General features: G+C 39.8%; 1 protein-coding gene across 2 annotated transcripts in view; it reads right to left on the reverse strand.

The window, feature by feature from the left end:
• The window catches only part of USP37 (ubiquitin specific peptidase 37), a 36519-nt gene that overhangs the window by 6313 nt on the left and 14962 nt on the right, over window positions 1-15244 (reverse strand). For both annotated transcript variants that reach the window (XM_086751077.1, XM_086751076.1), the window contains 8 exons: window positions 14061-14178; window positions 12736-12815; window positions 11240-11404; window positions 9904-9969; window positions 8586-8736; window positions 4594-4846; window positions 2841-3007; window positions 965-1025 (listed from right to left, as the gene is read on the reverse strand). In XM_086751077.1, coding sequence (XP_086607203.1) covers window positions 965-1025; window positions 2841-3007; window positions 4594-4846; window positions 8586-8736; window positions 9904-9969; window positions 11240-11404; window positions 12736-12815; window positions 14061-14178 — 1061 coding nt within the window. The remainder of the gene's footprint in view (window positions 1-964; window positions 1026-2840; window positions 3008-4593; window positions 4847-8585; window positions 8737-9903; window positions 9970-11239; window positions 11405-12735; window positions 12816-14060; window positions 14179-15244) is intronic.

Below are 15244 nucleotides of genomic sequence, written 5' to 3' on the forward strand. Positions count from 1 at the left end.
ATGTTTAAGTCAAGTGACTGCAAATCAGGAGGAGGAAGGATTTCTAGTACTGAACTCTTTCTGGCCACAACTCAAGGAAGACTTAAGAGGGGCTGGACACTCAAGTCTGCCAGAGCTCATCAGGGACACTGGCTGAGGGACGTTTAAGAAGCATTCAACTTACCTCTCTTCAGAAGCAGACATAGGTTCATCCAGCAATAACTGAGGGCCTTTAAAGGTGCCTGATCAACTACAAGTACCTTAACACAATACCTCATTACTCCTCCCCTCTCTCTCTTTGGAGCAGGAATTTTCTCTCAGTTATGCTTTGCTCTGCCAGATTAAATGAAATCACTTGCATGCCAACCTCACACAAATGTTAAACAGCGCCTGAAGCTCACCACACTGTCTGGATTTGGAAAAGACAGATAGTGTATTTTGGGTTTCTTTTTTCAGCCCCAACAGCTATACCTCGCAGTGAGGTCTGTCTCCCTCCTATCCTGTATCAGACACGCGGAGTACTTGCTCATCTTGCCAGGCAAGGCCAGTGCATTCATTGATCAGCACTCAATGCAAGCAAGAAATAATCCTTAAGCTCTGACTTGAGCCATTAGCATCCTGGCTTTCGCATGCAAAATTTCAAGGTCCATTTTGCCACATATATTATTATATTAGTTATATATAATAAACCTAATATTACATAAATATAATATTACATGTAATGATATATTTGTTTATATATAAAAACGAAATAAAAAACTCAAGAGACTGAAATAAGTAATTTTCCTTATTAAGCTTTTCCTGGCACTTGCTTCCACAATCAAGAGCAAGAAAAGTAGACCTGAGCAAAGCCAAACATAACAAAGCACACACCAGAAGATTATGAAATCCCAGCTGTCTTACAGACACTCAGGACCTGTGCTTATACATACAGATCTATTTTCCCTCAAAAGTAACATCCTGGAAGAAGTTAAATGAGTTTCACCTTGTAGACTTAATTCCGTGGCTCGTTTAAGGTCATCATCCTCTTTTTGTTCTCGTGCCTCCTGATGGGAAAAGAACAAAACTTAGCTCATTGAGACACTTCACTGTTTAAAATTCTTGTGGTGCTCTTTTTCCACTGAAACTGTGCTGCTCTGGTTTCTACAACAAACCTGACATTGTAAGTTAAAGGTTCTGTGTGAAGGAATGTTTGCAACCAGCGAGAGTCCAATGTTCCCGTGCAACAGAACCTGGGACAAACCTTCATTAAGGCTCCTCAAAGCTCCTGAAGTTTGGTATGCAGCAGAGCGAGTCTCCAGTAACACCAAATGCTTTCTCTGGATCATTAGTTTGAAAAGCATCTGACTGAATTTGCAACCCCTTGCTAAGGAAAGCTGTCACTTACTACAAAGCTCCTCACACTTTGGCAAAATTTAGACTACTTCTGCCCAAAGCCAGCTGAGGACAGAGTCATTAAGTTCTGACATATTTTATTATTTTTAAGACACTTGAAAGTAGAGCCAATGGTTCTAGGTAACAAGAGTAATTCACAAAGGCAAGATGCAAAAAAAGACACCGCTAAACAACCAGGTATTAAAAATATTACCATGAACAAGTAGCAAAGAAACCTCAAGTCAAGAAATCCTTCTAATCTTTGGGTATCATCATCCATCCCCTGCTCCTCCCACCACTCTTGAAAGCTCAGAACTCAGCAAGCCAGTCAATAATATTTATTTAATGAGCTAGCTTCTCAATTCAGGATTTGAATGCTTTCAGTGCACCTGAATGCAGAACCCTAACTATATATTTCAAATAAGATAACCACAGCCACAGCATTTCCATGCCTGAATCATTAGAACAGCACATTTTCACTTCAGAACTGTAGCTGAACGACACTCAAAAGGGCAGTTTTACATTATTAGCATGAGGCCTTTTATCTCACTATTTCTAAAGCATTTGGGAATCTTTGTTAAACTACTCAGCACTGCTGAATCAAAGCTGCATCTGGCATGGGACATACCAACCAGCATCTCATAATGAGTAATGGGAGAGAAAAATCCAAGAGCCATGGAAACATCAGATCTCATAAGGAAAACCATGACAGCTTTAGTATTAATGGAGAGCAGACAAGGGCACCTATTTAAAGAAAGACCTGGCTAAGCGCTTGCTTCACTCTCAGTGGCTCGGTTAAACTTGTGGAAATCAGTTACAGGTCTTGAAATTCAAGTGGAATACAGATGGTTAGCACACAATCCAAGATCCCAATTATTTCGAAGTCTAATTTAAAGGACTTGTTTTAGACGAAATTATTTGGGATCCTTTTTCCAATTTCCTATCACATAAATGCTCACTTCCTATATTCCTCGCTAAGCATCTCCTACTTGCTCCTAGCAGGAACAAGGCACTGGGATAGACAGATCTTTAACCTGACCTGGCATGGCTGTTCTTAGCCTTTGGGTTGAAACCTGCCTTTTTCACTTTGAGTCTTGACACAACACACTGCAAGGAGCAACTTCCAGGGAAGCTAAAGGTGGGCTTGGTTCTCAGTGACAGACAGCAAGAGTTTAGTTCAGTTTATCATTGTTTTTATATAATGTTACGAGCCAGTGTATAAATATGCATGGACAGGTTTGAGAAATCTACAGGTCTGTGATGTGATGCATGGTTTCCAATGTACATAAAAATGTGCACAGATGTATCCAGTGCTGTCACTCTACTGACACTGGAGCTAGAAGAAATTCAAACCTTTTTTCATCTGGTTGTCTCAAAAAAGCAACACAGAACCCCTTTACAGCCAGCGCCTGAACACAAGCTTTTCCTTTAGCCACCAGGTTTCCAGCATAGGGCAAGAAAACTCAAGGAAGCAGACTTTTTCTTACTTGCTCTTGCAGGCTTTGAGCCAGTGCCTGCTGAAGTTCTTGTTCTTCCCTCTCTCTCTCCATATCGTACTGCTGCAGCCAGTCAACCTCCCCCTGGGAGCCTTCCGGAGTTTTGTTTTCCTTATTCTCATCAAAATCTTTAGTTATCTCAGTGAAATTGGCAGGACCTGAGAAATCAGAAGGTACAGTTAGGCTTTCCTAGGCCTCCTGTTTGTTACCAGCTAAATCCTCTTAAATCACCACAATCCTTGCAGCACAGTGACATCTATTGACAGAGAGAGCTCACCAGCTGTAAAAAAAACACACAACAGTCAAGTGGAAAAAGCTCCAAAGCAGTCTTTTACTTATTTTAACAGGTGTAAGATTTGATTAATCCCCAAAACTGTTCTCTTCTTAGCCTATTATGCTCACTCAGAAACAGCAACTTTAACTAAAGGAAGATTTCACACACCACTAGGTTTCCACAGCCAGGAAGCTGACACTTGACTTTCTCTAGAAGGAACCATGGATTATCAAAATTTGCATTGCATATTATACCTCGAAGTACTACAGACGAAGCCACAATTAAAGCCAAATCATATGTAAGAGAGAGGGAAGCACAAATCTCAAGCACTGTTTAAAATTGTCAACTTTTGCTTCAGGTAAGAGCCTCAACCTTGTGAACACTATCTTTAAAAGTAAAAGAAGATTGTAACTTTTCAGTTCACCTTTGAAGTGAACACTACAGTAGAACTATTTTACAAAACTTCTGGAACGAACATTCATTCAACCACTGCATACATCTCTGCCTGCAGTTGCAGGACGCTTTGATTCTCCCATTTGCTTGCAGCTGAGAAAGAGTCAGGACCTGCTCCAACAGCTATCATGCAGCAACATGTGAAACTTTATAGTTTTGCCTTATGCAGGCTTCAGCATCTGCTCATTAGTTATTAGCAAGGATTATACAAGGCAGTGTCAGTATCTGCAGCCTCTTAAACACAAGATCACCAGAACCAGAACTATAATCCATCAGTCTAATCCTGTTAAGATGAAAAACCAAAACAGAATTTGCTACATGACCTTTGGAAACTTCCAGTGTAAGAAGAAATGCTCACACAACTGTTAGGTGAGGATCATGTAGCAGAAAAAATATCTTCTGTCACATGTAAATTATCCTTTCTTGAAAGCACAAGAAATTTTTCAGTGTATACAAAAAAAAATTATTACTAGTGGTAACAGGAAATGGATCAAGTTAAATCCATCATGTTTAGAATCATCTTGTCTGATACAGCAAAGCAGCATTTGCAATTACATTTCCTTTAAATAGAACACAGGACTGCGAACTCACGGTGAGTTACATTCAGCTGCCACAACTTGTAACTCAACACACACAGACACATACCTCACCTGAATGCCAAACTGTATGCTTTGAGTAGTTGAGTTTTTTGGTCACACATAGTCAAATACAGAAAGCTAAAGCAATGTTGAGAGTTTAACTGCATTCTTAACCAGAAAATACAGAAGCTTTATTAAACGCACACTTTTTGCTTAAGCGTCACAATAAAGCCTTCAAATAATTGCATGATACTTTCCAAAGAAAACCTGGAGAGAGATAAACTTACGTGGCCACACACTCTCTCAAACTCTGAGGAAGTCAGGCAGCTTCAGCAGTGCACTCACATCCAGATTCTGCCACCACACATTACTAACCTGCTGCTATCAGTAATCTGCTTCAGCTCGCTATAGTCCAGTTAAGACGGTTACTTCCCCTTACCTGAGTCTAATGTTACTTTGGGTTTCTCCATTTCCATAGATTCCAGGTTTTCCGGCAATTCCTGAATTTCATCGTCTCCAAAACCAGTGTCTGGGCTGCTTGTGGGCTTATCTTCATCATGGCTCAGAGACAGAGAAGATTCCTTTTTGCTAATCTCTAAGACAGCTGCTAGCAGCTCATCTTCGCTCATCCCATCAAAACCAGCATTACCCAGCTCAGGTTTGTCACCCTCCATTTTACTTCTTTTTGAACCCTAGAGATTAATGGAGTTACAATTAAGTGCTTGAATAAACAGGCATATAACATCAGCTTTACACTTCTGTGGAGATTTTTAAAATCTGACTTACTGACCCCAGGGAGTGGGAGCTTGGCTCTGTCAACATTAAACAGATAGTTATATGAGACCCAACGGAGAGACAACCTTTGTAGCTACATTCACTCCAAGGTATAATTTTAAAATATAAACTATAACCAGTTTTTACAGGCCCTGTGGATTAACATACACAAGATAACTCTTCCCTTCTCCTTCCTTTCCTTCAACACATGTGTTCCACCTTGAGGTTCTGATGAATCCTCAAGCCTCTGGCGAGTCAGTGCTGAGGCACAAGTAGTGAAATCGCAAGTTTGTTAACAAAGGCTGAAGCAGCAACAGGAGAGTAATTGAACTTGAACACAGGAATGGAAGAATAGGAAGTCAAATCAGGCTGGTACAAAGAGCAATTAAAATTAGGTTTGGTGCTGCAGACTTGCCATATGAAATCCTGGGGGGCATGCAGGACTCCGCAAATCAATTAAGTAAACAGTTAACAAGGGAAAGAGGGGGAAGTATTATTTCCTAAGGAGAACAGAACTACTTTAAATTGGAAGACAGGAAAAACACTTTAGTCTTAATCTGGATTTTTCCTTTTTTAGTTATTTTCCTAAAACTGATGCTCATCAACTCCTACACCATACTGATTTACAATTAATATAGTAATTTCAATGATTTTGATATTAACTTGATCAGGAGGTTAACCTCCATGTATACATATTTACACAGTTACAGTACTTACCACATGCTTAGCTTTTATTTTTCCCTATATTATATTAAAAATGGGGAAAAATAGTTTCTATCAGAATGTACTTATCCAGGTCTTATTCCAAACTGCATTTGAATGGATGTCAGAACGTCATTAAAATGAACAAAAATACATTTTTATTGCTGTTTTTTACTTAAATACAGCAAGCTTTTGATGAGTAAGACTAATTTTATATAGCAAACATTTTGTATTAGAACTGGCTTATCAAACAAGTTCAGCAAATGAAAGAGCCAACTAAACTGCTTGTTTCTAGACATCACGTCCTCCTAGAATGAGAACTTACAAATTTAAACCTCTCTCCTCACATTTGTTCACGCACTGAATAAGCGAAGCAGAGTACCTGCTTTTTAAGCATCCCGATTTCTCTCTCTGCACCTGTAGGCTACTAACGTCAAAACTGGTTTAGCTTTAGCTCTTCAGCAAACTCTAGTTCCAGGCGCTTTGCCAACAACTACCACTAATTCAGTGGCTGGACTTTAAAGACTTGGCAGCATCTGTGCATTATTTGAATACAACTTTTCTATTAGAAATTATTTGCATAGATTTTCAGTAGCTTAGGCTCTAAGACAGGCTGCTTTAAATAAGTATTTTTAAAAAGTACTTCAAATACTACCTCGTCTGCAGAGGCAGAAATCACAGAAATCACAGTTCTGCCCACTTTAGCCTGATAACTGGTATTTGCTCCTGCAACGCGATGTTCTATACTCCGGCTGTCCCTGCTGTGCTCCAACACGGCAGGCCTGTTTTACAAGCAGTGCCCCACAGGGCATGTACTGGCCATACGAAGTGACTGCCAAGCCCCCAACGCAACCCCATTCACAGCTGCTATGAGAATCGTACCAAGGGAAGCGGTGCAGCAGCAGTAACGCTGCTTCCAAGGACCAGGTCCTCTCAGGACAAGGACAGAGGATCTGGTTAACGATAACAGATGGCTGGTCAGGCCTGCGGTTGAGGAGTGGCCAACAAGCACGGCCATAAAGAATAAGATCACTTACGTGAAATTATCACCACCGCTGTCTCTTTCCCACAACAGGCTGGAAAGCCTATAATTAATTTGCTATTCAAATTAATAGGCTTTGTTCCCACAATTTCTGCACTCACAGGGCTTGTGTGACTACACTTCCTCACAAACAAAACTAGAGGAAGAATCACTTATAACTGTTTGGAATGCTTTTTCTACGAGGGACTTCAAAGACAAGCTAGTTTCCTTGCCCCACCCAGAGCCAGCTACAGATGTGCCATGCAGGATAGCAGCTGCCTACCCTGTCCCTGAGACCTTCAGCAAAGGGTTTTCTGCTTTCTCCCAAAGCAACTCATTCCATCCCCACACATCCTGAGCATCAAGAAGCTTTCTCTAATATTTAATCTAAAAATTACTGTCTGCAATTTAAGTCTATTACTTCTTGTTTGGTCTGCCATGGACATGGAAAACAGCACAAGCATTTCCATTCATGTATTTCTCTTCCTTGAAGATACAAGCCCTGCTCAGGTTTCTCCTAAATCTAAAGGACCCAAGTTCACTTGCCTGCTCTTCCCCCCCAGAATTCTTCCTTTCTAGACCTCTGACCCTTCATGTTCCTCTCCTCTGGCCCCTCCCCAATTAATCCATAACTCTTCTTGAGTCCTGAGCCCAAAGCTGGATGTAGAACTCCAGCTGAAGCTCAATGCTGAGGAAAGAAAAGGAAGGATTATTTCATGCAACCTGCAGGCTATGCCTCTGTCTATACACCTCTGTCCTCAACCAGGCTGACCTTGTGACCGACTCACCCTTCACTCATTTCTGAAGGTCTGCTGCTGTCCCTGCTGTTCCCATATTGCATTTACAGTCGATTAATCCTGCTAAGATTAGAACCTTTAGCCTGTTCCTACTGAACAACTCCTCCTGTATTTAGGCAATTTCTCAGATTTGTCAAAATCATTCTTAACTGTAGTTCTGAGCTTCAACATACTCGCAGCCCTTCCCAGCTCTGAGTCTTCTGAAAATTTAATACTCATTATCTATTTTATTATTTATTAAATACTGAGTGGATCATGATCCTCCCTTGGTTTCATCTTCCCATCAGATCAGAAACTGTAGATATTCTGCCTCTCAGAGACGACAGGTCTCTGCCTGATTAAAATAACTCGACGAACATTGTCAAAAAGTTTAGAGAAGCAGAGATGCAGGACACTTGTCCTAAGCACTAGGCCTGCAATAATCTAATAGAAGAAAGTGGTACTGCAAGATAATCCTCTAAGCTTCTTGCTTTCTCTTCTGGGTCATCATTCTTCCCCAGACATCCCATCTACCTGCTAATACACTGCCCTGAGAGAGGCAAAAAATACCTTAGCAACATTCACACTAGTTACAATGAAGAGCTCAAAGGCAATTTGAAATTAACTACATCTTTACATCAATGAGTTTGATCTCTACACCATCCTACATGCAGACCTCCAAAAGCTGAGAGTTTCAGTTTCTAAAAGCTTTTAAAAAGACACACTTGAAAGGAGACCCAGACTGGATGCACAAGAAGCTCTCTCAATGAATATTTTGCCTAGCCCAACTTGTATTGGATCTCATTTAATCAAGGGCTTTACTGCATAATTTTATTATTGACAGCCCATTAGATTTCAGCCTGGAAATGTTAATAGCAAAAGTTACCCAAAGGACTGACAAAACTGCTAAGCAGCTGCTATACATAACCTGAAAACTTCAGTGCAGTTGCAACACAATTATCTCTGTTCCCAGCGGGAACCCAAGACAACTGTACAGAGAGGTCAATTAGCAAAGCATTCTCAGCACGACTGTGCTAACTAGGAGAAAAAAGTTATCTTGCATCAATTTTCCTCACAGTCTATGCTAAGAAAAGCACAGGCTAGACATGAGCACATACAGAATTTATGTACATGAAAGTCTGTAGTTCTTCCCCTTACCTTTTCTGGCTCTTCTTGCAGTTGTTGCTGATCTCTACTCTGTATGATACACAACCTCTGGCTATGGGCAACGCAGCGTTTCAATGGCTCATCATCACTGTCAGAATCTACATAGGGTGCCGCAGAGCTCTTTGACTTGAAAGTGTATTTTCTGTACATTAAAAACACGGTTATAAAACTTCATAGCATTGTACAAATCTGTTTTGAGTAACCGTGCAAGAAATGTTACATCCAACTTTCATATCGTGGAGCAGTACAATTTGGGGAATAAACCGCAACAATTGACAATGAAAACTTCTTAATATAGGAGGCAGAGTTTTCAGAAAAGCAATCTCCTACTAGGTTAACCGACATACCTTTTTCAAGCCTGCAATAGCAACTTACAACCTTAAAAGTTGTAAGCGTGTGGCTCTTGCTTCTAAGGCCAAGGATTCTGCACTTTATTACCTAGCAGTCCCAGACAGTACTCGTCCGAGGCGAGTCCTGTAGAACTCGGCACAAACCATTTGACTTCTGAAGTTTACTAAGCTGGACACAGGACTTCCCACATCATTATCAGGATATAAAAAGTGCAAATTCGCACAAGTTTTTCAGTTTTCCTGTTTACTCTTTCATTAAGATGAATTCATCTTCTGTTTCTTTAGAACAGAAGACAAAAGAGTCTGGGGGAGTCACGGTTTATGCTCAATTAGGAAAACCGGTCCTTAACTATTCCACAATGCAAAACGATCCAGTGCGATAGCGCATTTTTCACCGTATAAAAAACTGGCCTACAAGAACAGTGTCCTCTCATCTTTGCAAATAAACTTAAGGAACTACCCACCTGCTCCCAAACCACATACTGCAGCTCCATAGAACCAGAGCAAAGAACTAGACTGCAGAATTAAAAACTATTGTCTTATACATGTGACTTGCAACTACAAATGCAAGCTAGTTTTAAGATAGCTGGCACTAACAAATCATCTGTACAAACTAAATCCAGTTCTCATTCTGATGCCTAGCCTTCTGTCTGGAAAAAAAAAAAAAAAAAAAAAATCTTTGCTTAATTACAAGTCCCCAAAGGTTCCCAAGAGCGATCGTGCCAACTAGGCAAATTGTACCATTGATACTAATTTCAGCTAGCATGTAACACCAATAAAACTCAGATATGAAAAAAGCTAGTAGCTGAAATAATTTACTACAATAGGAAAAATAGAAAGAAGAGAAAACGAAGAGAAAAAGTGGAAAGATTAAAGAAGAAGAACTAGAAAATTTTAAAATGCCTTAAAAATTATCCCATGAAACCCCAAGCCATGGGCATTTCAGAGCTATAACTCACCTACAAGGTGTGGAAGTGCTTACAGTACAGGAATTCACCATTTGTGAGGCTTTCAATGGACGGGAACTATTAAAAAAGCAAAGTATTTATTGCAGCAGTTACAGTCTTTAAAAAAATAATTGTTTACTTGTCTGCTATGCATGCAAATCCATGACCAAAGAAACAAGCAGAATACCATTATGTACTTGCTAATTGTTTAGATTTAGAGTAGTAACTCCAACACGCTATAAATATACAACAGTTGTTCAGAACCATATATAATTCTTCAAACTTGATTCACTTCTTAGTGATGCACCCTTAGGGACAAGCTCACAAATTAAAGGCTTTGGGCTCCCTTATCAAGAGAACTCATTCCTTTTTTTTTTTTTTATTCCCACCAGCACTTGAGTTCCTGCTCCCAAACCACAGTCTCCTGCTGCTGTCTGGATCAGCCGGTTTTCTGGCGTGTCCCACATCTCTGTTTCTCCTCCCTTACCTAGGTTCTTCTAAACAAATTTCCTGCTCCATTTGATCCTTTCACGGGCTCCTCAAAGTCCATCACTACCACTACACATCTATCTGCCAGATGGCTGCCAATGCAGAAATCTTTTCTAATCTTTCCTCTCAAACCAGGGCTGCTTCTCTCCAGCCTAAGTCACCCTTCCACTCTCCGGTCCATCAGAATGGTTTAAATAAGTGAAAAAAAAGGCACTGGAAGGCATTTCAAACATATTTTCAAGTATCTCTGTTCTGGTTAGCTGAAGCTGTTAATTGTATTTAAGAGGTAGAGATTTCTATTGTTAAAGTAAACTCTTGGAAAAGAACCATGTCAATCTCAAATGCCACTAAACATTCAGCCCAAGAACACTCTTCTGAACTCACTTCTGAATGTAGCAGATGTGTCCTAGCTCACTATGGTTACCGTGGTTATGTCACTAGGCAGGCACCACAAGAACCCAAAGGTTTCTTGTTCCTTATTCTGCCACAGACTTCCTACGTGACAACTGGCACATTTAATCTTTGTGTCTCCGGACAAGCAGCTGTACAGAAATAACTGTCACAGGGAAAAGCAGAGAGTATTTTCAGCATGTAAAGTGCTCAGATACTACAGTGGCACAGGAAAGACAATGAAAAACGAATGACAGTGCAGTAGATGCAAGCTGAAGTTCAGAAAAAAAGGTATAATTTTACATGTCATAAGCAGAGTTAGTGTGCTGTAAAGGGAAAGGTAATCTAGATTATTTTGGAGGCATACATTTTAGAAATTACTAACATCTTCTGGAGGGATTTGACAACTGTCTACCTTGTGGTATACATGCTTAACATGGCAGAGATCAATTACAAGCTGTACACTTACATTGCAGAATGGACGCTCCATCCCAGCGTCAGCGGCAGCCTAGTGCTTTCTGTACAGTGTGAAGCCAGGGTTAAGTATCTTGGAATAACCACCTGCTGCCCGACTTTATGGTTGAGAGACAATGCTACATTGAAGCTGTATCGTTTCAGATGAAGAATCAGGACCCTAAGAGATATGAGAGAAGGAGAAATGCTCATTTCAAGACACAAGACAGAGAAAATGTATTCAAAATTCAAGTAGCCCTGTTTACAAAATGCATTCACCTGACTCTAAAACAGATTATTACTTTGGGGTGGCAAGGAAACACTATCCCTCTCTTACTTGGCAAGAGACTCTCCTTTCCACCACCCAACTTTGTGCAGGGTGCAGAGCACAGACTCAGGAGGCTTCCTGCTTTCATCTGCACTGCCTTGCTCTTCAGTCAAGCAGATGCAAGCAGCTCTTACCAAACTCATTATTTCTACTACACAGCGAGAGGTAGGAAACAATCAAAATATTATCATTATAGGCCAGAATGCTAGCATATTACTCCCTGATATTCAAGACTGTGATGGAGGGATCACATAGCTGCCCAAAACTGAAGAGGAGGCCCAGTGCAAGATGTGCTCTTGGGTTATCTGTCACAACACTTTATTTGAAAGAGCTTTTGATCTCAACAGTGTGAAGAGCCTGAAAAGGCCTCTTTACACTGAATCTTCTTCTTTATGCTGCACTTTTTACTGCCTATTTAGATCATGCAGCCATATCATCGCTTACGTTGTGCTAATATTACAAAAACTTTAAGAATGGTTTTGCAGTGCTAGCATAAATAATTTAAGCAAAACGCAAGCTAAACATGAAGTTATGGGTTCAGTATGAGTATATCTGGGAGAAGGACATCAGCCAGATGAAGTAATCCAACAGACTCTTTTAGCTTTACATCCCATGACAAAACAATCCCTACCTCCAAGGACTTCCACTCTAAATAATGAACTAAACTCAACCACGAGGTCAGCAACTACTGAGCATGGCATTAACCCTCAAAGTGTCCGCCTTCTTCCTCAAAGTGCCATGCTTACTGAGAGAGAAAACAGGTATCAGCATGGGAAGAATTAATTGACCGAAGCAAAACCCTTTATAAACCTTCTAGCACTAATGTCTCCAACTGAGTCCTGCCCATCAGGCCAGCCGAGCACAAAATACTACATTTCCAAATATATTTACTGTTTCTCCTTCCCCCGTGTTCCAGAAACCTCAAGAAAAGGGGAAAACTCAGCCCTCCTTGTGTAATGATATGGAGGAAGAAAGAAGTGTTGCAGAGGGTGCCCAAGAGAGCTTCTTTAGAGGAAAATTGAAGAACAGCATGAAGACTACTGCGTGCACATGTATTTTTCTCATATGCTGACCACCGTACATGCTGTCCTACCCATTTTCCCAGCTTTTCTCTTCAAAGGACTTTTGCTTGCACTTTTGTAACCTGTGCTTCTAGGGAAGAGAGAAACAGATGTCAACATTACCTGGGAAGCCTGTTGAACTTGTGTGTGACAACAGCAGACTTTCCATTGCACTTCTCACAGGAATACTCTATCTCCTCTGCCTGTTTAAAAGAACAGAAAAATGACTAGTGGAACAAAAGGCACATGAAACACCTCATCAGAAACCACATTGCTTTTGGCTGTCATGGAAGCTCTTCAAAACAGCAGTTAGACTTAAAATTATAATCACCTTCAATATGACCTAACAAGAGGGCATCTGGTAAGAGGACAGGTAGCTGAGCTTATAATTTGAGATGTCCACTAATATAAGTGGAATTTTTCCTGCAAGTTGATTGCAGAACAGTGAATTAGCCACAGTTGATCAAGTTAGTTTCCAAAAAGAGGGGACAATCTTGCAAGGTTTACAGTTTTCTCTCCCATACACAGGAGTGTTTTTTCCCTAGTAACCTTTGGTGGAGGATAATTTGCCATGAAGTTTTCTCTTTTGTCCAAAACCTCAACTTTGTTCCTGAAAAGCTGTCCTTATCTAAACTTGTCAGGGACCTGCGGCACCAAAGTAGAGTTTTGAACAGATAGCAAAAGGGGAAGCATCACTGTGCTGAAATTACATAACTTAACCATCAAACATTTCTACAGTCCTTTTCTTTAAGTGACGCCAAACACCACCACTATAATTTTAAGATTTTTTTTTTTTTTTTTCAGTCATAAGACTTCCACCAGCTTTTAGAAGAATCAGTCTGTCAACTGTTCTATCTGTTGGAAACACTATCTCTAAATGGAGAAAAAAATACAGATGACAAAACACAACACTAATTCACAGAGGTAAGGCTCATTTTTAGCTTTCAGAAATCTCACCTCGAAGCTCTATGTGCAACATGAGCATCCACATATTACAACTATTTTAAAAATTATTATATCTGCATGACCTTTTTCCTCCACGTCAATTTAGGCCAGTACATAGCTGTTGAAGTGTCCTAGCCCAGGAGAGGAAGCAGCAATTCCTGAGTGATTACCTCAATCCGACTGCCTCCCTTCTCTCTTCTGCATTTGTTTGTCTCAACTCTTCCACCACAAAATAGGGAGGTTTACCTATTTCACAGCAGTATTTCACATAGTATTCTATGATTCTATTGTAAGGATCAGTTATTTTCTCACAGCATTTTACAATAAAAAAACTCCTATATACTTTTAATATCCAAATCTCAGAAGAGTGCACAGTTAATTATTTCATATGCCTGCAATTACGGTCATAGAAACTAAGAAGCAGCTACACAATCTAAATTTACATATGGTACATAACCTACACATACTCCACAGTGCATAAAAACAACCCCAAAACTATGTACCCGAAAAAAGAGGTCAAGAGAATCCTGAATCGACCGAGAAGGAAGGAATTTCTTTCTTCGAGGAAGGTCAATGGAGAGGTCATTAAACTGTTCTCGTTTGGTGACTGTTTCACCACACCTAAAAATAAAGAAACATGCTTGTGTAAGTCTGATGAAAAATATGCTTGAAATTAATGACAACTTTCATTTTTTAGGCTAAAGCAACATCCCAGTAAATATATGCCTCTTGATCAATCTATTTTTACTCATCAAAACAAAACCAACGCTTATGAAAAAGATTAATTTGGGGATTTTACTTTGATGCTTTAGGAGCTGAAAGAAACATTAGTGTAAGGGTGAGAACAAAAAAAACACAGTCTGCTTTGGAGAGGCAAGTGATCAGGTATACAGGAAATCAAAGTGACTTCTAGGTAGCTGAACATGTCATCTGCGTTCAACGTTCTTAGAAGTCAACCCAGCCCAGTAGAAGAGAATGCCTAGAAATACTTTCAAGCTGTTTTTAGAAACAAAATTGTAGAGTCCATCTAAAAAGAAATCTCAATTTTCTTATGCTTTTTTAATAATAAAAAAGGACTCTACAACAAATCATTACCTGTATGCAATTTACTTTTAATTATTTTAGGAAATTATTCACTTTTAATTATTTTAGGAAACTAATGCAGTACACACAAAGTAATATCCCCAAGTATCTGTGTTCATGAAAACCCCATGGAATGCAAACATCCCGTATATAAATCTGCTGCACGGGTCATACACAACGAATGCCCAGAAATACGGTTTTACATCTTTTTCCACAATAACCTACAGAGATAGAAGAAAATGCCATTCCCTGGAAGCCCTTAGGAAAAAAAAAACAAATTAAAAACACAGCTTCTCGGGTTTTTTTTTAAGAGGAAACTTTACTTGGCTGAAACTCCCTTTTCTCCCTTCTCTCCTTCTCATACAACCAGTACAGAAAAATCAAAGCACAGAAGCTGTCCACTGGATATATAATAAAGAACTAAATGGTATGACACTGTTTAAAGAAGGCCTGTAACAGCAGAAAGTGTGGTGTGAGGTTTACAGCATTTCTAGACTGTACAATACTTTCTAAATATCTAGCTTTGAAAAAAAAAAAAAAAGGAGTTCTTGGTTCTAGCTACAGCCTGCAGACAAAGTGATGTTAGATGGAAACACTTTCCAGT

Source organism: Chlamydotis macqueenii, chromosome 6 (assembly GCF_036417535.1).
Source record: "Chlamydotis macqueenii isolate bChlMac1 chromosome 6, bChlMac1.mat, whole genome shotgun sequence".
NCBI classification, from domain to species: Eukaryota; Metazoa; Chordata; class Aves; order Otidiformes; family Otididae; genus Chlamydotis; species Chlamydotis macqueenii.